At 42.3% G+C, this 24,527-nt stretch overlaps 1 protein-coding gene across 6 annotated transcripts in view; it reads left to right on the forward strand.

Moving 5' to 3' along the window:
• Window positions 1–24,527, forward strand: part of JMJD1C (jumonji domain containing 1C) — a 158,330-nt gene that overhangs the window by 105,934 nt on the left and 27,869 nt on the right. For 4 of the 6 annotated variants that reach the window (XM_040072008.2, XM_058421669.1, XM_040072010.2 and 1 more), the window contains 6 exons: window positions 12,484–12,589; window positions 17,478–17,602; window positions 18,841–18,984; window positions 19,102–19,288; window positions 19,376–21,042; window positions 24,120–24,292. In XM_040072008.2, coding sequence (XP_039927942.1) covers window positions 12,484–12,589; window positions 17,478–17,602; window positions 18,841–18,984; window positions 19,102–19,288; window positions 19,376–21,042; window positions 24,120–24,292 — 2,402 coding nt within the window. The remainder of the gene's footprint in view (window positions 1–12,483; window positions 12,590–17,477; window positions 17,603–18,840; window positions 18,985–19,101; window positions 19,289–19,375; window positions 21,043–24,119; window positions 24,293–24,527) is intronic. The other 2 variants (XM_040072011.1, XM_040072009.2) reach the window with 2 other exon arrangements.

The raw sequence follows: 24,527 nt of genomic DNA on the forward strand, positions 1-24,527 counted from the left end.
ATACTTCCAAATATGTACATACTGTGTGTGATAATGTATTTCCAAAGGATTTCTGAGCACACAGCACTGGAGCAAATGTGCACAGTGGAGGCAGGACGGAATTCAAATGAAGTTTCTTCACAATCATTAAACTTCCTACAAAGGTTATTTTACAACTCAGGGAGGAAAGTGGAAGGAAGGGTGCACAGCTTTTCCTCTTGCCTATTTGGTTAAAAAAAAATAAATCTTGCTAAGAATGAGGGTTTATAGTAAAATCTCTCTTCAGGCCTCACACTCTCCTTCAAAACTTTTTTCTGGAAGACAAGCCTGGCTGCTTTAGTGTTTCAAAATGGTACAGTCTGCCTGTCTACCTCTGCGTTGAAGGTTGCAGATGTAAAGATAGGGCAATGAGAAATCCCCGTGGGAGGTGTTGCATGAACAGTGATAGGCACCTGTACTTTGCTCTTTTTCTAAATGTGTGTGGCACGTCTGAATGCTGGCAGGTCAAATGTCTAACACGCCTTAAAGATTGTCGAAATAATAAACATTCTCACTAGTCATGAAGTGGGTACATCGGATACAGGGACTAATACACACTTATCTTGATCTGTTACAAATTCAAGTCATATATGTCATTAAGAAAGACTCGAGTGAAGGGCCATGGGCAACTCCACGGCTCTGCTTTTCTGTTTGTTATGGGGAAACATTGGACATTTCAGACCTGGATGCCTTTGGATTCCATGACTTGTTTGCTTGTAAGAGCAAGTAAGCTGGGCTTTTGTAGTAATGATACGTGCACATAAAAAATTCTTTAAACATCTAGAAACAGGGATAAAATAGTATTTTTCTGTCTGTATTTTAAGCACCCCATAATTATATATGCGCTCGTCTTTCAGACTTCTTTTACTTTAAGCTTCAGGCTTAAAAATAACTACTGCAGCTGAAAATTGCTCTTCCCATAAACTTGTACCTCCACTGAGGAGGCAGGCAGGAGCTTTTGGGGCTGGTTCCACCCTTTGAGGTTGCCAGCAGCAGCTCGGCAGCTCCTGGTGCCAGCCACAGAACCTGTGCGCTCCCCTCCTGCTTTCGCTTCCTCCACGGGCAGCCCAGGCACACGCAGCTTTCTGCAGCTTTAACTCCTCTCCGTGTTGTGCTGAAGAACTGTCTGGGTTCTTTCCCATGTCTCTGGACCACCCATAAGGAGTCCAGCTGGCTTCCCTGGCAGCCTCGTGAAGAGAGATGGTCTAAACAGCTTGTTACCGACACATCCGAGTTGAAGAGTACGGCTTCAGCGTGTGGGGGAGCAAAGCTGCGTCCAGCTAGAAGTGGGTCACGGGAGTCAGGGCAGTCCTCGCTCCCTAACACGTGCAGGACACGGGAGTTTCATCAGAGTGCTCACAAAAGGAGAGCAATGAGGGAGGAGGGATCGGCAGGCTCCATTTGTAGAGTCAGAGGGACGTGTACATCATCTGCCCTAAGCCTGTGTTTGTGCTTCTCTTTGAAAAAGAGCTTCTCATTTGAGAACTTGCTCCGTTTCCTCCAAAGAAGTGGAATAAAATGGCATCTTTCTGTTTTACCTTGATCTGTTAAGAAGTAAGGGCTTCAGTCGCTTTTTTCATCTCTCTCAGCAAGGTCTGACTCGGGAGCGGAGCTCTTCAGATGTGACAAGCCTTAGGGAAGTGAGCAGTGCGGAGGGGAGCCCATCAGTCAGCACGAAGGTGACGTAGCTGCCACAAATAGCATGGCTCCTCCAGATGGAGGAGCTCAGGTGGAACTGCTGAAGCTGGGGGAAGGTGCAGGGGGAGGAAGAGGGAAAGGGTTGAGAGATCCTTGGGAAAAGCTGAGGTCGCTACAATGCAGGTGACACTCAAATCCGTAGGAAAACAGTTTTCCTTCCTGTGTCATTCTTCCTACGACTTCTAAAAAAGCAGTCAGTTCAGTGATTTGCTTCCATTAATCCTACTCTAGGAGGTAGTATTTAAGTAGGTAATTAAAATTTTGGATTTCAAAATGGAAGAGATGGAACAAAACCTGCTTCTTTTTTGAAGGCGAATATCAAATCCTTTTCCTGGAGTACTTTGGTACTTCTGAAAAGCCATGCTTGGGATTACTGAGTTTAAAAATCCATCCAGTGTTTCTGGGTAAAAATCTCCTGTGTTTGATCACAAGTGATTACTTTTTCACCAGTAGAAATCCACGGAAAATATCACTCAGTAGTACGTGAAGGAGGCCTTATTTTTGGTTCTGTGTCCTTAAAATTTCCGTTTCATCTATTAAAAGTCAAAGTTTAAAGTATTTTCCTTACGTGGTGGTCTTGACCAACCCTTCTTCTGTAATCCAGACTCCAAGTCGGCTCCTAGAGAAGTCTGTTTCACAGTACAACCAGTTGCTGCTTTTCCCCTGTGTTCTTGGTTTCCCAAGTTGCTCTTTGTTGGGATTGGGAATCCTTGGTGCTTTAGGGATCCCAGAAGTGTGGATGCAATTAAACTCTGCAGTACTGCATGGGAGTTTGTACCCAGAGCAGGAAGAGAGTAAGCATTCCTGCATTTCAGGTGGGGAGAAACTTGAGTTTGATGAAAATGTGTTCTTAGCCAAATGAAGCCTTATCTTGACATGATAAACACAATGGCTCACTTGCTGAAGTGCTCGTGGGTTTGTTTGCTTTTGTTCCTCCCTTGGATACAATGTCCCTTTGTTCTGGCTGCCATGCTAGACCTTTTTCTTACAGGATGTATTTTTGAAATGACACTAATAGAAGTAATAATTTGTAGTCTGGGTTTACTGCTTCACGGGAACTGCTCCACAGCCTTCGGCAAGCTACAGCAGAGATTGAGAGCTGTAGCAGTTCCAGGTCTGTGTATCTAATACTTTTTCCAGGCCAGACGTCTGGGGAGAAACTCAAGTAATTTTATACAAACTCGAATTTTTAAAATTAAAACCAAGTATGGATCTTGCTATTTTCTTAGAAATTTGAATAACTTTACTAAGGGCTTGTGGAAGGCTTGATGTAGAGAGCATTATTTTTTTTTTAACAATATACTACTAATTGCAGGTTATAAAGTCTCTTACTACTATTGTTTATAAATAATGACACCCCCCTTCAATTTAGCAAACATTTCCTGTCTTTGAAATGGAATTTAAATTATCTATTCCCATTCTTCCCCTGTAACCTCTTCTACTTGAGTGTATCTGCTAGTATTATTGAGGGTAGTACTTTAGTGGTTTTGCTGAGCAAGTGAGTTTGAATCAGCAATTTTTATGCAACTCACTAATGATTACATTTTTTGTGATTTTTAGTTATGAATTTTAAGCACACAGTTTAGAAATTATATTTCAAGCATAGAGGGTTTTACCCCATTTGAAGGTTTTCTTGGCTTTCCTTGTCTTGTCACCACGCTATTTTGGTATACAGCAGATAAAATCAGGTTAAAGCAGGTTTCAGAATGCATAAAACTTGGTGGTTAAATTATGGTGCTTGACAGGCTTGAGCTTTTTTTTTTTTTTTTTTTCCTTCCCCAAGTGATGTGGTTCAGTTTTGAGTTATGTCTTCAATAGGAATTCTTTGGTTCTGCATGCTCGGAGATTTATCTGTGAAAAAATATTGTGAAATAGGAGATCATTGTATCAATTTTAAACTCTGAATGACTTTGTGAAGTTTACCCTAGGGAATTTATTGCAGCAATAACTGAAACATCCCTGTTTTCTGATTAGCAATTTAATCTTTCCTCTTTGCAAGACCGTTATTCATCAGTTCTGTGAAAGGCATATCCATGGCTTTCTCCAGAGTTGCAGAGAGCTGTAGTGTTAATCCAGCTGTGATATATGTTCCAGCTGGTCAGATCTGTTATTTATAGGGAAAATGTCTAAAATGACTCCAGCAGGTCGTAACGGAGCTCTCTACAGGAAAAAAAGACAGTGCTGCCTTAAATCCTATTCAAAATTAACTTTGGAAAGTTCTCTGCAAATACAGTGGTACTTTTAAAATGTGAGAAAAATGAGTTTTATTTTTATCTACTTTCATAATACCGGCATGTGGGCCTACATGTATGTATTTGTATTCTAAAGAAGCACGTTATCAAATGAATCCCCGAAAGCCACTTGAAAATAAAACACTGATGTAATTCAGTGGACTAAAACACGCTGGGTTTCGAGAACATTTGGATGGTATCTGATGTATCCTTTCTGCCTTAAAAAAAAAAAAAAAAGTTAAAATATTTTTATTACTTGTAGGGATTTGTTTTCTGCCCATAATCCTCATGAGTTATAGAGAAAAGGAGCTGGAAAGTTATATGTTTCCAGAGTTCCTCTGTGGTAAATAGGATTGAGGATATCTGCAGAAGAGGCTGGGCAGCTGTGTGATTACTCTTGGCAGTCTAAGCTGGTGGTAGTTCGAATTCCAGAGCAGGGAGTCATTCACAAGAGCGATCCACTGATGGATATCTCTAGCAGGTGGTGCTGATTCTGGGATCTGTCAGCATTCTGACACGTATTGGACAGTTTTCTGCAGTTTTCTTCTGCGGGACTGAATTGAGAGGCCTTTGCTCTTCACTTCAGTAAGCTCTCAGTTACCTGTAGCCCCATCAGGGGATATTGTGTTGCTGAGTAATGCAGCTGCTGAAAGACTCGCTGGAGGTGACTGCTAGGAGTTAACTTGTCTGGTCAGCCATTTGCTGTGGTGGTGGTGGGGGGACACAGCCTTCCACTGTCACTGAGAACCTCCGCTGTCCCTCGTGATGGGAGATGTGTCTGTGCTCAAGTGCTCGGTGTCTGAGCAGGCCTCATGTCTTGGCCTCATCTCTTGGTTGCCTTTCTAGCAGCCCACTGGCCCAGACAGCTAGTGATCCACAGAATGTACTCTCTTTTTTGCTTAAAGACGCCTTCATCCGTACAGCTTGTCCTTCAGCTGGTGTGATTTGGGTCTTGCTGAATACCTCCTGAAAGCTGTTTGCAATTCACAGGGTGTCTGGTTCTCACTTTAAATTTTAGTGTCTATGTATAAAAGAGATTTCTTCAATCTACTTACTTAGCAGGTCTCCTTGTTAGCATCAACTTCGCTCTGCTAATTGCTTGCTTCAGAGAAATGTCTGCACTTTGAGGTTTCTTTTCCCATCGTGGCAGTGAGTTGCTTAGTGACTCAAAGGCTTGTTCCAGTATTGCCACATGACTGAGTGGGTAGGACCAGTACTCCCTCCCCTTTTCTCTTACAATTAGAAAAAATTAGTGCAAGTTGCATATTGCTGAGATGGTGGTGATAAATACGTGGAGCCTGCTGTGAGGAAGCGGAAGGAAATGTGATTCAGTGGAAAATGAAAGAAAAGCAAACGTGTGGCTGTGTCATCAAAATGAGGGAGAAGGTGGATGTGGAGTCGTGTACTTCATTTGACCTTTATTTGTTTGTATGTGGGCAGTGTAAGTAGCACAAATGGTCACCACAGTGTTCTGTGGGGAAGCTGAAAGCCCCTGTTTTGTTCATAGGAGCCACTTTTTTGGGGAAGTCTTAGATGCTAAACGATTCCTGACTTCGGGGGAAGAGTTTGCTTTTCTGACCCAGATTGTCCTAGCTGCTCAGAGACTGAGTAACATAATAATGTGTGAGCATAAGGGTCATCTATTTTTTAAATCCCTGTTTTCAAAAGTGCAAGAGTATTGTAGATGTCATTAGAACAGATTTTAGGCTTGTTATTGACGATATCGTCTAGCCCAGGCTTGGTTTTGCTTATCCATTGGTTGTTGCTTACTTTCCTGCTGGATGTTCATCCTGTCCATGTTCATGCTGTTCTGATTTCCCCTCTGCCTTCCTATACCAGATTGTCATCTGCAGATAGAAGAATAATAGACTGACTTGTAAAAAAAAAAAAAAAAAAAAAGTAAGTTTTACACTAAGCCCCTTTCACCTGAGGTATTGATAATTTTATAGGAAGCCAAATACCTCTGTTGATTTTTGTGTTAGTAAGTTAAAATCATGGAGAATATTAGACTACAAGTCAGATATTTTTCCCCCTGTGTATTTACATCCCTAATGTTAGTATATCGGTTACGCTTCCAGAACTGAACAAATCAGTGTAATGATGCATCTTCAAGCCTGAAATCGGGACTTGGAGAAGTGTACGTAGCCCTGATCCCCTGATTCTCAAACCTGATAATTAAAGTTTTAGAATCAGCTTCAACTCTTGAGATAAAATGAGGAAGGGAGTAGGAGTGTGCGGGGAGAAGTATTATGCATAGGGAAGAGTGGAGAGCAGCAGAAAAATCGTTGATAGCTTTTCCTGAGAAACGTTAACTTCACTGACAGTTGGAAAATCACTAAATTTGTACTCCTCATCTTTTTCCCCCCCCTTGTAATTTTAACTCCCCTACTTACAGAAACGGAGTCGTTGCTGAAAATAACCCCTCATCTTTAAATGCTTGCGGTCTGAAATCTCTGTGAACGTTTGTCCTTGGAAGAGTGCATTCAGAGCCCCTTGCTGGGTGGGGATTAGTTATCCCGCTGCTCTGTGCCGGCCCCCGCACGCAGGGCTAGCGTCACTCCCGGCCCTGCTTTCCCCGTGTGGCCGTGCCTCTGTGCACGTGGAAGCGGGGCTGACCTCGGCTCGACTTTGTTTCTGCTTTAGGGGTCAGGCTTGTGCCTTCAAGCTTGACTTAACTGGTTCAGATGTAGCCCAGCAGCTGCCGGGTTTGAATGAGGTAAATTGTGACTGCGCGCTCAGAACGGCAGAAAATAGGTCAAGTGTGGGTTGGGTTTACATAGAAAGCGCTAGCGTCGCCTGGTAAGCCTAAGCTGCTTCTCTCAGCTCAGACAAAGCCGTTTAAGGTAAACTGGGAAGTTAGAGTCTCCCCAAAAAACTTTCTAGCCTTTCTAGCTTTCCGGCCTCGGTGTCGTCGGGCGGCGTTGTCCTTGTGGGGCGGGCCGGGGGCTGCCCTGCCGGGGTGGACGCGTTCCCCGAGCGGGCGCCGCGGCCCTGCCCTCCTGCCCGCCGCCTGCAGCGGCGTGGCAGCTGGGGTGGCCTTTCACTTGCCAGAGAAATCGGGAATATGCTGCTTGCCAGTGGTTTATGCGTGCTGCGCGTCTGGAAAGAAGCTGCGGGAGAGCTGCGTTTAGGCTCATTTAAATTTGGTTATTTCCCTCCTGAGTTCTGGTGTGGTCTGCGTGGCAGCTGCTGCCCGGTAATACCCTCAGGGGTGTCGGTCGCTGCCAGTTTTTCTGTGTTTTTAGTCAGATGCTTTTGCCACTGGGAAAAAAAGCCTGGTAGCAGGGCAGAGGGATATCACCGGTTCATAGGTGATGTTCTTGTTATGATCTTTGGTATTCTGCCTGTCTGCGTTTTGTGTGGTTTTTCTCTGATGTCAAGCAGGGCAACGTGAAGATCGAAGGTTTGTTAAAAATTACAGGCAGTGAAAGAGATTACAGATCAGTGATATAATCACGTATGTCAGGTGACACGATCAATGAAAGATGAAAGAAAAAAGAAAAGGATTTTGCTGGTTATCAAGAAATGGAAATAAGGAGAGAGTTGTACAGGCCTGCTTTCAAATGAGGGGTAGAAATTGGCATGAATGTGTTTGAGGCTGGGTGCAGGTACAATATTTCATCTTTTTTTAGGGGCAAAAATAATTTAAAAATGGCGTTAGAGGAGTGGTATAAATTTTCAGCAATTTAGATTTTAAAAGGTGCTTTTTGCTGCCTTCGTTCTGTTCTCTAAAGACTTGTGGCAATCAGTAGGGCAGTGTTGGCTTCTTTTCACACTGCAGTTCTCATAGCTAATTTCCATGCAGCTGAAGTTCAGTGCAGTGGCACAAATGACTTGCTGCAAAAGGGAAAAAATAAGGGTTGGGGGGGGCTCATTTTCTAGAAGCTAATATTCACTTACGAAACAGGAACAAAACTGAAGGTTCAGGACACTTTGCTCTCTGAGGTTTTCATTTTGCACTGTTTGAATTCAAATGTGGTCCCTCTACCATTAAAAGTCCTGACAAAATGCTTATTTCAACGTGCAGCACATACTGTGTAAACATTGTAAACAGGACTGTCAAGTTGGTTATGTACTAGTTTTCATCTAATTCGTGTCCCAAATTATCAGAAAACCTCTAAGCAGCCAGAGGAAGCTATAGTTAATTAAGCCACAGATGGTGAGGACTAATGTGGCATTGACCTTTGCGAGGACTGCAAAATCTACTTAGTCTTTCTCTGGAAAACACTAGCTGAAATGAGTTCCTACTGATATTAGAGAGATGTCCTTGATGTGTGAAGCCAAGTGCAGAGACACCATAACCAAAAGAAGCTTTCCCAAATAAGGGTTCACAGGTTCCTAATGTGTGTTGAGATGTAGTCTTCAGGGCTCTGATTGAAGCCTTTTTAATGTCAAAAGTCACTGTTTTTCTAGGAGTGCCTTACCTGGAGTGCACATTGTCAGTTCTTCTCCAGTGACAGTGGGGAGCTGACAGTGTGTGTAGCTCCTGTAAGCAGCACGCAGGCTGTGTGATGGGGGCGGGGGCAGCTACTGGAATCCAGTTTTTAGTTCCTCTTTGCTCCAGGGTTTCATCTCTCGATGAACTCATTTCTGCCCTTCGAGTTTCTGACTTGGAAGAGTATTTTAAAATGGTGAGGAAATGTGTCGCTTCAGTAGTTCAGGTCTTGTGGTAGCTGTGGAAATACGTAGGTCTTCCTACCACAGTCATGTCTGGCTGCCCAAAATGCAAAAGGAACTTCTGGTCATTTGAGCCTTTCAGAGCGTTTTGTATGGCCTTTGGGTAATGAGCAGCTTCAGCACGTCTGGGGACAGCTCTCAGTGTCTTGGACAGTATTTTTTTTGTGGATGGAGAGTGGGTAGGAGACTTCTCATTGAGATTTTGACTAGTTTTCCTGTGGGTACTATCTTGAAATTCCTGTTTGATCTCAAAGGAATTTTGACACATGACAAGTGATCTAAGCACTTGTTCGCCTCTGACTCTGAATGATAAATTATTTTTGTCTGAATAAACTCTCTGAAAAAGCTTCTCTGAACAAAAACAATTCTCCTTCCTGGTTAGACAAGTGTGATATCTTAACTTGATGGTACGGTCTGTGGCTTCAACCTGCTCTTATCGTTTTGCACAAGGATTGAGAACTGATATACTTAGAAAAGCACAGCGTCTTTTTGATACTTGGGGGAAATTTCATTCTCTATTCTTCTCAGGCCTTGCTTGGAGTTAAGCACATCCCCAGCAGGTGAGAATGATCACCCAGAGAGGCATGCAGCTGGCTCAGTCCTTTGGATAATTAAGCGTAAAGTCCAGTCCGCCGGAAGTGAATTCCTCTTTTGATCTAGAAAGAAGGAAGAGGATCAACAAAGATGTGAAAAATTGTCGTAGATTGGCAAGCTTCTGGTAGTCACATTGCCTCATGTGACTGTTTTCCAGGAGGGCAGGAGGGGTTATCTCAACCATGTTTTTCTAGCCCACAGGCCCTTTGTCTTTTTCCCAGAGTTGCATGTAGTCATTTGTGGAGCACGGGGCACTGCCGCTTGAAGTACATAAAGAGCTTCCTACAGTAGATTTGAAGAAGAATATAACAGTCCCCTTTATTTGATTTGCATCCTGATTTGCATCAAGATTTCAAGCCAGTATTAACATCCTTCTGGAGGAGGTATTCCGGGACTTGTGGAAAAACTAGTTTAGGACAGGGTACCATACTTACTTTTGTTTGTAAATCTGCTTTCAAATGGGGAAAAGTCTGGATGAAAGTCTTGCAGGAGGGCATTTAAATCTTCTGGAGGTTAGTCTGTCAATCATGCCTCATCAACCAAGAAAAGGAGGAAAACTGAGGGTTACAATTGCCAAGGTTCAAATCGGTAGACAGTAGTTGTTCCTTGATCAATATAAACACAGGGGAGGGAAAAGAACTGGGAACTGCAGAGTCACCTGCTTGTCTTCAGTACTAAACTAGAGAACGGACTGTAAGCTTTTCCCTTGCCTGTTGTCCTCTCCCTGCTTTTGCCAGAGTTTGTGATGTGTGCTAAAACAGTGGGGTTAAGGCCACTGCTTTATAGTTTAATACATGATGCAATTAATTTGCTGGGTTTTAGATACTCAGATTAAAGACTAAAGATGGAAAAAGGTAAGTCATGGCACACACATTTTTTTACAGATACGTGTACGCAAAAGAACAGGATTTTTAGGGTTACAGAAACTTGCTCTATTAGTATCTTCCCCCTACCCTGTGACTGGTATGTTAAATGTGTATTGTGTGTATATTTAGAAACTCTGGGTTCTCTTTGGTATCATCCACATAATCCCAATCACACCTGCATGCAGTTTGTGTAATGGATCTTTGACCTAAGTTGTGCCTTTTGTAGCTCATCTTTCTCCAAAGGTAAGGAGATAAATACAAAATGGACTTTGCAGTCTCCTTTTCTCAGTGTTCACATGGAACACTCTCAGCCAGAGATGCTGATGTCATGCATCTGAATAGGAGATAGAGGTTCAAATGTACCATATGTAGGATGGACATATCTTCAGTGTCGAGTTCAAAGAAGGCCAAGATGCCTAGGATGGATGTGAAATCTAAAAAAAAAAAAGCACCAGTGTGTGTTGCCTGCAGGAAACAAATCAAAAGTGGCTTAAGGTGACATAGAGACTCAAAAGCTTTGTGTGAAGAACTCATGAAAATAATATAATGTTAAGGGTAAAAGGTTTGATGTCACAGTACTTAATGTGTATAATCTCAAAATGAAGGTTCAAATTTTCTTAGATGTGACTGAAGAGATTACTCAAGATGTACGAGATCTGCACATTAACTACATTTGTAAGTCAGCCAAACTCAGTATTGCGGTTGTTGGTCTGTTGCTTAGATCCAGTGCAGGTGGATCTGAGTCGGGGAATTTTTGGTGCAGGAGTCTTTTGCAACTGCTGTGAAAGAGAGTGCATGGGAAGGAGGGCAGATGAGTGATCATCACCCTGCTCCAGTTCCAGGGTCTGCTGTGTTCCCCTGGCAGTGGTGGTATTTCTGTATGTAGGATCATTGCACAAATGGATTTGCATGTGTAGACAAAATAGCTAATACTCTTTTTTAAACTGCTTTGGGAGAGGCCATCCTTGAATAATAAATTTTAGTTATGACCCTCTTGTGCCTCTGGTAATGCTAGCAGCATACTTATCTGGTTGGTATTTTGAACCTTGTGGTAGAGGTCCTGTTGATCTTCCTTCACTTTCACTTTGTTCCAATTTACATGTATTAAAATGGTCATCTTGACCATTTCTTCCATCCAAGGTCATATCCTTTGTAAAAGCATAAAGGATAGAGAGAGTAATTTTCTCTAATAGCCAAAGCATTGATGCATTCTCCATAGTGGAGCACAGCAAGTCTCCAAGTGTCAGGAAGCGAATTTTGAATTGAAAATAGATATCCTGTCATCAGTGGGTTAGCAGGAATAATCTCATCCAGATGAACAGAGATAAATTGTTTGTGTCACTGGAGGGCCTGGCAGCGATGCACGATTCACTGGGTGTTGCTTGTATCTTTGTGTTCTGTGGCTGGAGCTCTTCATAATAAATTGTGAAACTTCAAGGAACTTGTTGGAGATCAAGGAAAGAAATTGCTTGATCTCAGCTGCAGTACCGATAGAACATTCTGCATTTTGTATGTGGAGAATTGCACTCGTTTTTTTAGCTGTCTGAAGTTCTCTTGGTATAAATGAATGTTGCTGCTGCTCACGGAAGGCCATCTTCTGCGTGAGGAGCCACCAGGCTTTTCTTTCTTGGCCTCAGAGATGGAAATAGCAAGTTTGCTCTGAAATAGAGAAATAGTGTTCTAGGAGTCTAGGGGAATGGTGATTCTGAGGCCATGCTTGCAAGGATACGAACCAGACTCTGTGCCTAATTGTTTTCCTGTGAGAAGGACGGTGCCACTGAATATATCTTAGTTTCCCAGGCAATAGCCTACCAAATACTGGAAAATAATCTTTTCCAGGGAAACTGATTGTAATAAAAATTAAAACATGTCTTATTTGAAACTACTTAATTAACAAAGGCCAATGTATTTGAAAATCAGCAATGGTGTTTTTCTCAGAATGCTTGTTTCTCTTAAAATACTGCTTATGTGTTACATTTGTAGATTTGATATCTGTGTTTATGCTCAACGTGTCCGTATTACATTTTGGAGATATGGGAAACAGATTTTTTTTAAAAAAATTCGTAATTATTCAAACAATTCTTTGTGCATACCTGTGAACAGCTAACTCTTTAGAGGGCATTTTTAGCTTGTAGTAAGACAGTATGAAAGTGTGATCCTATTAATAGCTTACAAGTCTGGCCACATGTGGGATCTGACATACTGTGTTCCCATGAAATAACTTCTAGCACTATGTTACGCTTTTAAGTTTTTTCTAAAAATAGCACAGGGATTTGTAGGCAATCAGTAAAATTAGCATCTAACTACTTAATATTGTATTTTAAAATACATCTAGGAAAATAAACAAAAATGTTACAAGTAAACATAACATATGGTTCTTTTTTTAATCTCTACTTTAGGACGACGTAGACAGTCTAAACCCAGTTCTCAGGGATAACCCGCAGTTACATGAGGAGGTAAAAGCCTGGGTAAAGGAACAAAAGGTTCAGGAGATTTTTATGCAAGGTAATTATGTGGGAAATTGTGTTATTTATATTCTGTGTTAGCTAGTTCAAGGCCATTACTTGTGTGGGACTCATCCCATAGCATTTGTGGTATAATGGAGAATATATTTTTTAACTTGGAAGTATTTGTTAATACAAGCAAACAAGACTGTAAGAAGCTGTTGATGATTGCTTCAGACTGTTGTTAAGTTATTTGATGTTTTAGTGATTACAGCAAAAGCTGAATATCATTAGTCTGTAGATATTTTATAAAATTTGTTGTGAAAATAAGTGTGTATGAATGGCATCCACACACATTTTGGCATGTTTAAAACTGTTCTGTGCTCTGTTAGTGTTACTGTTACATGTGATAACTTCTCAGATACCTGTCTGTGCTTGTAGTTCTTCACAGTTCTGTCACAGCTGACTACTTTCAGATCCCCACCCTATGCTCTCTCCTCCTGAATAAAAAGTTCCTTTCTAATCAGTTACAATATGTGACTTGATTCTAATGCTGAGAGGTTGCAGAAAAAGGTGTGTACAATAATATTTACACTGTAGATACTAGTTACAAGAAAACTAGTATGAATTTGAAGAAATTATTTTGGTGCCATCTTGCTGATAATAGAAATGCTGTATGCATTTGCAGTATATTCATTAAGTTTCAGGAAGCTCTGAAGAGGGATTCCTGTTACTAGGAGGCAGAAACCAACCTCTGCAGATCTGGGCTAAAATCCCCAGGAAAGCAGTTTGAGAACAAGAATTCTTAAGCAGTCATTTTGTAAATGAAGACTAGGAGGGAAGCTGTAAATAATCAGATATTTTAAGGATGGCTCTGAGGTTTCCTTGCTGTCTAGTCTCTTTGATAAAACCAAGATCAGAAGACAGAAGGAATATGGTAAGTATAATACTGAACTTAGAGTAAAATACTTCTGTCTTTTCTTCTGTGGAGTTTCTCATTTGACTAGACGTGATTCTTATGGGCCACAGAAAAAGGATGCTGAAAAAACGAACATGGAATTGTGTAGATATTAAGTTGTTATGTTGGTGTTAGTCATTTTAGATTTTACTTTTGATAGCGTCAGATGCAGTACAAGTTAATAGTCTGTTGATGAAATTTGCAGACAAAACTGGATTGAGAGGTGATGCAAAATCAAATCAGGGCTGTATGAAAAGGAAGCTGAAATTGAGCTTGTTTATTGTATTTCATTAGAGTAACAGCAAAACATTGTAAAAGCCTTTGTGTACACTGGTACAGAATCAATAGTTGAGCAAAGCTCCAGCAGTATTGAAATGGTCATCTAAATGAGACTGCCTGCCCATCAGCCACACAGCTCCCTCCCTTCGTTCCAGGAACTGTATTTTTGTCTTCATAGAGGTTCTCAGAGGTTTCTGTGCTTTGAAGTGCACAAGTGAAGGGTAACATAGATGATAAGATGAATCTCCTGCCAGTGTCCTTGAAGGCTAGCTGTCCTCATCGAAGGAGAAGCTTTAGATCCACTTGCTCCCCGATGTGATGTGTGACCTGAGGAGACACGTGCTTCCTCTCGAGGGCCTTGGCACCCCATGGCGTGGTGCTCAGCCAGCAGAGACTGCTGTTACCTTCTCCTGGCACCGATCTGCTCCTGGTCACGCAGACTTTGCGTTGGCACCAACCTTCCAGTGGCTTAGGGACAGCCCTCTGACAGTGCTAGCTGCTGTAATCTAGTCATGTTCTCTTCCTTTTCTCCTCCCCTCTCTCTTCTCTGGTTTGCTTCACCTTCTCCATTCCCATTTTCTTGTTCCCTGCAATTTAAGCTACGTTTTCGGTTCTGCCTTGTCCAGATGCATCTGTTAAGGTTATTACCACATTCTCGTACTTCATCTTCTACAACATTTTTAGTGTCCAGCTTTTTCCTTGTTTTCTGTGATGCTGAAACCTTCATATCATAACTTAGTATTTTCTGCTTTGACTCTTGCAGTTAAAACACTGTTTATCTGAAGAAAGAGGAGGGTCAGATAGAAGCATTAAAATCTGCTTCCAAATATTTGGAAAGGAACGTGCCAATTTGAGGAGGGAGAATTTTAGTCAAAACCAGTCCAATTATTTACAAGAATGAGACTAAAGAAAAAAATTGGCTCATCTAACTTTTTCTTTGGGCGGCAGTCACAGCAGCATGCTCTGCAGTAGAGATTGTAGCTTTGGCAGGAAAGTAGTTTGTTCCTTGTTTAATAAAAAATGAAACTCCTCCCTAACTTGGCCAAGTTGAAAACTTTTGGGACAAATAAAACTGGTTCAAGGAACATAGTGAAGTGTCTTTGATTTTTAACAGTTAAAACATTTGATTTCTTTCTTCCGATGAGATATTTTTTTTTGTCATTACAATCTCAGGCTGCATATATAATAATCCTCTTGAAACACCGAGTGTGCTTCAGCCCTGCACATATTTTCTCATAGTACTGCACAGGCTGTTTGAACAATGTGTAGCTGGCGTGATTCAGCCAGGGACTGGAGACAAAGCCAGGCTTTTCCTGTAATGGCTGCTTGTGGCTGGGCTGGAGCTGAGCTGCTCTGTGTCGTGTGACTGCAGTTTAATCTTTCTCCTCCTTCCTGGCACCCCATCAGCATGGAAGAAAAAAAACCCAACCCACTGTTTTTAAAGGTAGATAAACTCTTAAAAATAGATAGGGTAACAGCTGGGATGAAGGACGGACGCAGATTAGAACAAGGAGTAAGAGGAAAGAAATTGGCACTGGGTCAATGTAGGGGAGTATGGGAGAAGCTGGAAGCTGTTGGAGAAAGAAGGATGGAGCTTGTAAGCTGAGAAGACTGGGGGAAAGGACTTAGAAGCTAGTGGCCTGCCGTCATGGTAATGCTAAAATGGACAAGCTGGGGAGGTGCTGGTTCTGCTTATGCAAGACTGAAAATCATTGTGCAGTTAGCAGTAGGATGCCAGAGAGGAGGAGCTTGGACAGGAGAGTAGGAATGGCAGATTTACACAGAGACACAAGGCAGAATTTTACTGAGACTGTCTGCAAAAGGCAGAGCTTTGGGACAGCCATTAAAAGTTCAAGATGTAGAGAATGTGGATGGGTCAGGCAGTCAGAAGTGTGGGAGCTGAGCTGGAGGTGTTTTTCAGGGGCATATGGAGTAAGGGTTGGAGAGAAGCCATCAGGAAATGTGTCCCCGTGGGAACCCTGTCTGGTCCAAGACCAGAAATGTGGGACGTAAGCTTGTAGATTCTTCCTCTTTTTCTGCCCATATGTACTTGTGAGTGGCAGTGCCTGTGCTGGCACACTTCTGTGCTGCTGGAAGCATACTCCAGGCATGGGCTAAGGCTGGTGGCTCAGGGGCTTCAGGAGGTCTCAGGGTTTCAGTTGTGCCATGAATGATGTGGATGGGGGTAAGAAGGCTGCCGTGGTGTGATGTTTCTCTTCCCAGCTGGTTTTAAAAATGAGATGGTCACATGCAGAAAGTATTTCAAGAGACCACTTGAAAATTACTAAATAATTACCGCTTTTGCACTTCTCTCGATCTCTCAGTTGTTGACATTAAAAACAGTCCTTACAGTAGCACACTGTCACATGCAGAGGGTATAACAGACCCAGTTGTGTGGTCCTGGATACTTTTTACTAGAGAAAGCTGTCACCTGTGAGGTCCCTGGCCTGTTTGCTGCAGATGTTTGAGCTTGCTTAATGTACTGGGCAGGGCTTGGAAAAACTGATCTTTAGGAAAGACAGGGGAATTCTGGCCTTGTCTGTGTGGTTCAGCAACTGAGCAGTCTTAAATCCCTTCAGTCAGGCAGTTTGTAGGTTGTCACTGACCGGTTTTTCCTCCCTTCCTGTTTGATCTGGGACCTGGGCTTTGATTGTGGAAGTAGGGAAACCCACAGGGTTGGAACCGAACTTGGTGGCAGTGTTGCTTGGTCGTACAAAATGCCATATAAACACCAAGTGCAATGAAACTTAAAGAGTTTCAGCGATCAGGTGAGACAATGAATATGAGTAAAACTGTTAAGCCTTGATTTCTGGGTCTTGAAGCAAACTGTAAAATAGGTACTGTATCATAATAGCTCCCCATCCCCATGGGCTTTTGGAGGTGAGTTAAACTGAGCTTTGCAGACTGTGTGAGGTTTGTTTGGATTTGGTGTATCTGAAAACAGGAGCTGAAGACTTCAGTATGTGTGCTTGAGTGTTCTGTGTGGCCATAGCAGGCAAAGGATCATTCCACTGCCTTTTTCTACTTGTTGAAACAAACTATAGGTGCTGTATCATAATAGCTCCCAATCCCTATGGGCTTTTGGAGGCGAATTAAGCTGAGCTTTGCAGAGTGTCAGATTTCTTTGGATTTGGTATATCTGAAAACAGGAGCTGAAGACTTCATAGTGTGTGTGTGTGAGTGTTCTATGGCCATAGCAGGCACGGGATCATTCCACTGCCTTTCTGCTTGTTGTAATGGAGAGAAACTCTGTGGTCACCTATGGGAAAGACTTGGCAGATGCAGAGCCTAACCACCAAGATGTAAATCTTTCAGGCAGCCAAGCAGCTGGGCATGTGACTAGCCTGTTAAATGGCTTCTGTATAACCTGCTGCTGCCGCTTTCAAGCCTTTCCGATTACTTTTCTGTGGTTGCTCTTTGTAGGCAGGAATTTTCCCATCGTGTCATCGCAGTTGCAGAAAGATTTAGTTAGATAAGAAAATTGTATGTTGAAAATGTTAGCAGAATTAACCTTAAAGCATACTTATATGGACCATTTGCATTTCAAAATGTCTTCCTGAATCTGCGGTTAGCGGTCCATGCCGTGTGCACTGTATATTTGCTGTGAAGCTTAAATAAAAGGCAGGAAAATCCATGTATGCCTTTTTTTTTTCTTTTTTTTTTTCTTTTCTTCCACTCCTCAATGGCTTTTTTATTTCTTCCCCTTCCAAAGGTCCGTACTCCTTAAATGGTTATAGGGTGAGAGTGTACAGACAGGATTCTGCCACCCAGTGGTTCACTGGCATCATCACTCACCATGATCTCTTCACCCGCACTATGGTGGTTATGAATGACCAGGTGAGTTGAGGGATGATACTCAGAAAACAAGCTGCAACTAAACTATGCTTTGGGAGGTTCCAATTTTTGTTGGTAGCTGTCAGAAACGCACCAGGCAGGTCCAGTTCCAGCAGGTTGAGGGTATCACTGCACTGCAACTACAGCACAATCTTAAATCCTCCTGAAGCTGAGTATTTGTGCAGTGATATGATTAATACCAGTCCTACAGTTTCTTCTGCAGTTGCTATTTGACTAGTGAAGTCTTTGAAGTGAAGCAATCTAGTTTGAAGAACTGGTCTTCCCTGTCTGTTCTGCTGAGAATTTCTTTTCACAAGAATGAAATCTTTCAGCACTGCGGTAATGGTTACTTTTCCCAAGCAATGGAAATAGTCACTTTCTGCAATTTATTGAATTAAGCATTTACTGCAGCCCTAATTTGTATTTGCTGTGGTGGGTTTTAGCTTTATTTTGCAATTTGATGTTACAAAAGGAGTTAATCCTGGTACTTTTAATGGCAGTAATGAATTCTATTTCAGGGGAGTAGAGTAATGACTCAACAGTAATAGAGGGAATGACCCATCTGCCTTGAAATGATTGACAAAACCATGTGTGACAATAAAAATTGAAGACTAGTCTATTACTCAGATAAATTCTTTCCCTTAATTTGCTCAAATTAATATTCTCCAAATGTTATTTTATTCATTTTGTACCATATCCTTTGAAGATCTGTTTAGCATTTCCTATTTTAGGAAGTATTTCTCACTAGTAACGCTCAACAGTTCTAGAGTTCTTCTTTCCAGTCATTTTGGTTCTCTTCTTGTAATAGTTTTGCTTCTGTTGAAAGCAGTACTGTAATGTGTATCTGCAGTATAATTTACAGTGTATTAAAATAATTTTATAAATTATGTATTGTAATTACTACTTAGGAGTTATTCTATGAATAGCTTGTTAATTCCCAAATTTGCAGGTCAGTGAAGGGGGAGGGAATGGGTGGTGGGGTACTTTTTGCCTTTTTAAAAAAGTTATTTTTGCAACGACATCTAAAGACACATTTGCTTTGGTTTGACACTGTTCCCAGCATTTGTTGTGTCATATGTCAGTTCTGCTTGTCAGGATTAAGTAGGCTTTTCTCTGATTAGTCTTTAGCACACAGAATAGACTGGTGAACGCTGGTACAGAAAATACAGATTAGGCATTGTCTGAACATCTGTGGATTGTTATTTTCTCTCTTCTCTTTTTTTTTTTCCCCCATAAACCAGGTGTTAGAACCTCAGAATGTTGATCCTTCTATGGTTCAGATGACCTTTCTAGATGATGTTGTTCACTCTTTGTTGAAAGGTGAAAATATTGGCATCACTTCACGCCGACGGTCTCGTTCCAACCAGAACAGCAACACAGTTCACGTAGATACATTTATCTTTTTACCTAAGTATTTTCATATATTGCGAATGTTAAAAATACATGTTTAAAGACACTAATTAACCTTGCATTTAAGTCCATTAATAACAAATTATTTTTAGGGTCATTATACACGTGCACAAGCAAATAGTCCCAGACCAGCAATGAATTCCCAAACTGCAGCACCAAGACAGAATTCTCACCAGCAACAGAGGAATACTCGGCCAAATAAGAGGAAAGGCTCTGATAGCAGCATGCCTGATGAGGAGAAGATGAAAGATGAAAGATATGATTATATAGGTCGAGGAGGTAAAAGTGGTTAATGGAAAGGGAGGGAGAGCTTCCTAAAACTGTATTAGACTGAAAATCTGATAGATGTGTTTTTATCTTTTGCAGAAAACCCTAAAACCAAAAATAAACACTTTCTTAGTAAAAGAAGAAAACCTGAGGAGGATGAAAAAAAACTAAATATGAAGAGACTGCGGACAGACAATATCTCAGATTATTCTGAGAGCAGTGACTCGGAGATTTCAAATAAAAGATTAACAGATTCATCCTCCGAGCAAAATTCAGAAAATGAGTTAAAAAGTAAGAACTCTTCAAAGATAAATGGAGAAGAAGGAAAATCCCAAACTACTGAGGAAGTAGAGCAGACACTAACAGATAGACAGTCTCCATGGGGTGAAGTACAGCAGGATAAAACCCACGAAGAGACAGAAAGACTGAAGTCGTCAGTCTCGGATCATCAGGAAAAATCTTCGCTCCACGCAGCGGAGCAGCCAGCGCTTTATGAGCAGAATGCCAAGGATCCACCTGTTCAAGAGTGTAATGCAGACAAACATCATACCGTGGAGTTAAAAAATGAGCAGTTCTTGCCCAGGCCTTCTACTCCTAAGTGTGTTGTTGACGTTACTAATAAAAACAACTCAGAAAAGGAGAACCAGGATAATGCTGCAAGTACCTTTGGTTTGCAAACAGTTCAGAAAATAGAATCTCACAGCAGTGATTTAAAGCAGCAATTTGCAAATGCAAATTTCCTCGAAGCAAGAAAACAGGAAGCCGATCAAAGTTGGGTTAGCAGTGTTGGTAAAACGGATTTGATACAACCCGGGGTTGTAAAAACATTACCAGTAAATGAACACTTAAATTCTGAAAAAGTGCAGTATGGCTCATTTATGTCTTCGTTAAATGTAGCTTCTCTAGCAGAAGAGAGTAAACTGCGTAAACAAAGTCCAGTCCCCGATACTGGGAAGTCAAAATCTAGTGCTTCAGTTGATCATCCTAAAACAAAGTCACCTGATGTTAAGCCTAAATTCACCCAATCTTCCGATACTGTGAAGTCTAAGGTTAGTTCCCAAAACAGCCACGCTACTGGATTAACAAGGTCAGCCAATAAAACCGATCATGATTTGCCTAGGTCTAGTTTTCATCCGGTTCCAGCTAGAGTTAGCGCTCTAGAAGCTACTAAGAGTCCTCTTATCATTGACAAGAATGAACATTTCACAGTATACAGGGACCCCACTCTGATTGGACAAGAAACAGGAACTAATCACATTTCACCTTACTTGCATCAGCATAATTATCCTCTGCATTCCTCATCCCACCGAACCTGTTTAAATCCAAACGCACATCATCCTGCATTAACTGGTTCATCCCATCTGCTCGCTGGGTCTTCAGCTCAGGCTCCCTTGTCCGCTATTAACACTCACCCCCTTAGCAGCGCACCCCACCATTCTGTTCATCACCCTCATCTACTTCCCGCAGTGTTGCCCGGAGTGCCTGCTGCCCCCTTGCTGGGTGCCCACCCGCGACTAGAGACTGCTCATGCTAGCAGCTTAAGCCATTTGGCGTTAGCACACCAGCAGCAGCAACAGATGTTACAACACCAGTCTCCACATCTTCTCGGACAAGCTCATCCTTCTGCTTCCTATAATCAGCTAGGGCTTTATCCAATTATTTGGCAGTATCCAAATGGAACACATGCTTACTCAGGACTCGGTCTGCCCTCCTCCAAATGGGTCCACCCAGAAACTCCTGTTAACGCGGAGGCTTCCTTGAGAAGGGTAAGTTAAAATCCTTTCTTAATGACGTATTTGAGCTGGGCCTGGTCTCTCCCAGCAGTGGCTTCCTAGGGTACAGACGTGGTGGTAGTTTGCGTCACGCTGAGTTTGCTGTGACGGTGGGGTTTTTGAGTAGGCAGAGAACCAGGAATGGAATTGCAGCAGGAGCCATTGTCTTACGGTGGATGTGTGTAGGGAGTTTTTCCAGACCTCGATTGCCTAAGAATTCTGAAGAAGGATGAAATGTTTGATTTTAATTTATGACTAAAAGTGAGGTCAGCGAGCTTGTTTGGGAACTCAAGTTCACAGGGTAAATATTTGCTACCTCGAACTGTGTACCATTGTGTAAGGGAAATATTAGGAGAGGTGGGACAGCCGTCTTCACAGGGAAATTTTGTGCATGCTCACTCAACAATGGTGAAAGATGGAGAAGGAAGGAGTACTAAATTCAGTGGGAAGTTCTGAAGAGAAATACTTTTGCATTTATAAATGTTTCCTGCACGCTGTATGCCCATTCCTCTTGTCTCTACACCTATCTGTGTACCCTTTTCTTGGCGTGTCATTTTCTCCCCTTCTGTTTCTGTTGACACACATCCCTGCCTTCCCATCTGCTTTCTACTCCTCTGTATTCAAGTCAGGGTGATTCCTCTGTCTGTTTGCTGAGTGTAACCACTGAAGTCCCAGAAGAAATGGTTTGTGTTTTTCAGCCTAGTGCCCAGTACGGTGGTGGGGTTTGGCAGGCAGACGTGGCAATTACAGGAAAAGTTTTCTTAGCTCCTGAAGGCTTGGGATATGGCCTGCTCATTGCAGGCATCTCAGAGGAGTAGTGTAAGATGAAGTGTGTGTACTGCAGACAGAAACTTTGGAGAGCTTTACTGCCAGCTTCAGTTAAACCACCACTGAGCATGTGCGTACTGATCTTCAGAGGCTTTCAGCTTGGCCTAATTTGGGCACATTTTCACAAGGACCACAAAAAGCATGTCACTGACAGTGGTCCTTCTGCCAAATTGTAAGCCTTTGTGTCAAGGCTTGGCATTCTGAATGATTGGAAAGATATTTTTTTTATTGTTTTTCTTTTATCATGGGGAAGGCTGTTCCTCCCCAGATTCATTCTTAAAAACCAGCCAAACATTGTGGCTGTCTTTCCCAAAACAGTCAGTTTGAGTTGGCCTTGTAATATGAACTGAGTTTGATCTAAAATGTGATAAAATCAAAATGAAGCAGCGAAGAAAAGCCTAAGAGAAAAAGATAGGTGGATTTATCTTTTCGTGTTGCTGCCTGCTCCACCCCATCCAGAGGTCCATTTTAAAAGAACTTACGATAGACGTTCTCACTTTGGCTGCCTGAAGAATGCAGCCCTGCATACTGAGGCACGTAGCTTTTTAATTATGTTGATATGTGGCAATTGTCTTGTGGTGACTTGTCTTCTGGATCTCACACTGGAGGCCTATTTAAAATAGATCTTAGAAACCCGGAATGGGCGTTTCCGCGGTCGGTTTGCATGGATGCCACAATCACAGAGAGGGATCTGTGTTTCAGCTGGAAGCGCAGCAGCAGCAGCCACCCTTGGCTCAGGGCTGAGCCGTGTCTGAGCCGAAGCGTGCCCCCAGCCCACCTTTCCCTGCTGTCCTCGGCTGGCTGTGGCAGCTCCCGTGTTTGGGCTGGGCAGTAGATGGTTGCAGGTGGAGTCACGAAGCTGTTTGAGCAATGCTTGGTGCTCAGGCAGATGTTCCCCAGCTCCTCTAGGGAGAAGGTGACGGGCCTTCTTTGCATAATACTTTAATGCAGCTTACAGGCTGTTCGTGGGAACTCACCACAGCGTGGGAACTGCTGGCCTAGGAAACGTGCGCACTAAAACCGTGAGCACAAACCCGAGTGGCTGCTTTAAATATTCTAAAACACAGAAATCATAACTTCAAAGTTGTAGCACCTGCAGATCTATTCTGTGCTGAGTGCATGTGTCATGAGAGCTCTTGGCTCCCCTTCTGCTGCTGCAGCAGTTCCCAACTGGAGCTGCTGAGTGGGGAGAAGGATAGGGATGGACTGGTGAGGAGTGTAGGGAGGGGAAGCAGGTGGGGCTGGACGAGCACCACGAGGCTTTGGGGTGGACACTAAGGCTCACTCTTGTCCCCAGTCCCTTCTTGGCTTGTCCCCAGCTCTCGAGCCCCACTTGAAAACAGCTGCCGTGCTTTTCCACTCTGCTGTGTGCCCTTCTTGTGAGCAGGTCTCTTAAGCAGAGGAGAGAGAGAGGGCAAGAGGAGAGAGCGAGCTGCTCCTGGTCTTTTCTGTTACACAAGTTTCAGTAAAGATAAGAAAACAGAAACTTAACAAAGTAATAGATTAAAAAGTGGTTTCACAGATTAAGTTTTACCACTGTGTCTAAAGGAGGAGACCCACCTTTGGAGTGTTTAGGCATACAGCATAAAATGGGGCTGTGTGATTGCCGTGCTGCACAGTATGGCAGGTGTGTACATTTATGGTTTTAATAGTGTGATGATGATGATCAAGCAGAATAAAAATGCCTGACTAAATAAAGAAGATTAATTAGGATTATCATACTTAATCATTTGGTTGGGGCAGGAGAGGAACAATCCAGCAAAGAGATACTTGTGACAAATCTCAATAAAAGGGATATAAGGCTGGTGATAAAATTGCTTCGAGAAATATCAAACCATATTTGTATTTTTAAAGAAATACTTCTAGCAATTCTTTGAAGAGGTAATGGTCTTTTTACTAGTAGCTGAATTTAAGTGTTGTCAGGGTGTCATTGCTTTTTTGTTAATTTTGATGAACTTGAGATGCTGTTCTAGAATTAACTTGCTCATCCTGAGTGCTTGAAAATTGAATGCTTCTGAAATGTGTCAACTGTTTGTATGCTGGAAGTCAAGGGGAAGTACAATCATGTTTTAGTCCACCAAAAAAAGTGACTTAAAATGTTAGATTTTATTTACTGCCTGTGATTTGATACTGAAATACATAACTTCACTTTGATCATTGGTAGGACTTGGTAGAGTTACCTTTGTGGTCCCATGACTATTTTGAAATCTGATTTTATTTTTTGTTTTGGTTGGTGTCAACAGAACACTCCCAGCCCCTGGTTACACCAGCCCACCCCGGTGACCTCAGCTGACAGCCTTGGTTTACGGAGTCACATTCCTGTGCGACCATCCAGCGCAGATCCGCTTCGGCCCCTCAAACTGACAACGCATTCCAGCCCGCCTTTGTCCAAAAGTATTGCAGAGCATCGCAAAGAGTAAGTTTGCTGTTGAACTCTGCGTGTGAGGGTACATCTCAGCAAGTGATGCTGCCTTTTAGCTTCCTCTTAGTTCATTTGCAGATGTGGGTGCCTGTGGGGGACATGGGCTTGTCACTGTGTTGCCTTGCAGGCTTGGTGTGCTACTTGAGTTCATGAGTCATTTGAAGACTTCTGAAAATTGTACTTAATGTAAGGAAAAGTTTATTTTGTGTTAATAGATAACTTCGTTCAG

The sequence above is a fragment of the Hirundo rustica genome, chromosome 8 (assembly GCF_015227805.2).
Source record: "Hirundo rustica isolate bHirRus1 chromosome 8, bHirRus1.pri.v3, whole genome shotgun sequence".
NCBI lineage: Eukaryota > Metazoa > Chordata > Aves > Passeriformes > Hirundinidae > Hirundo > Hirundo rustica.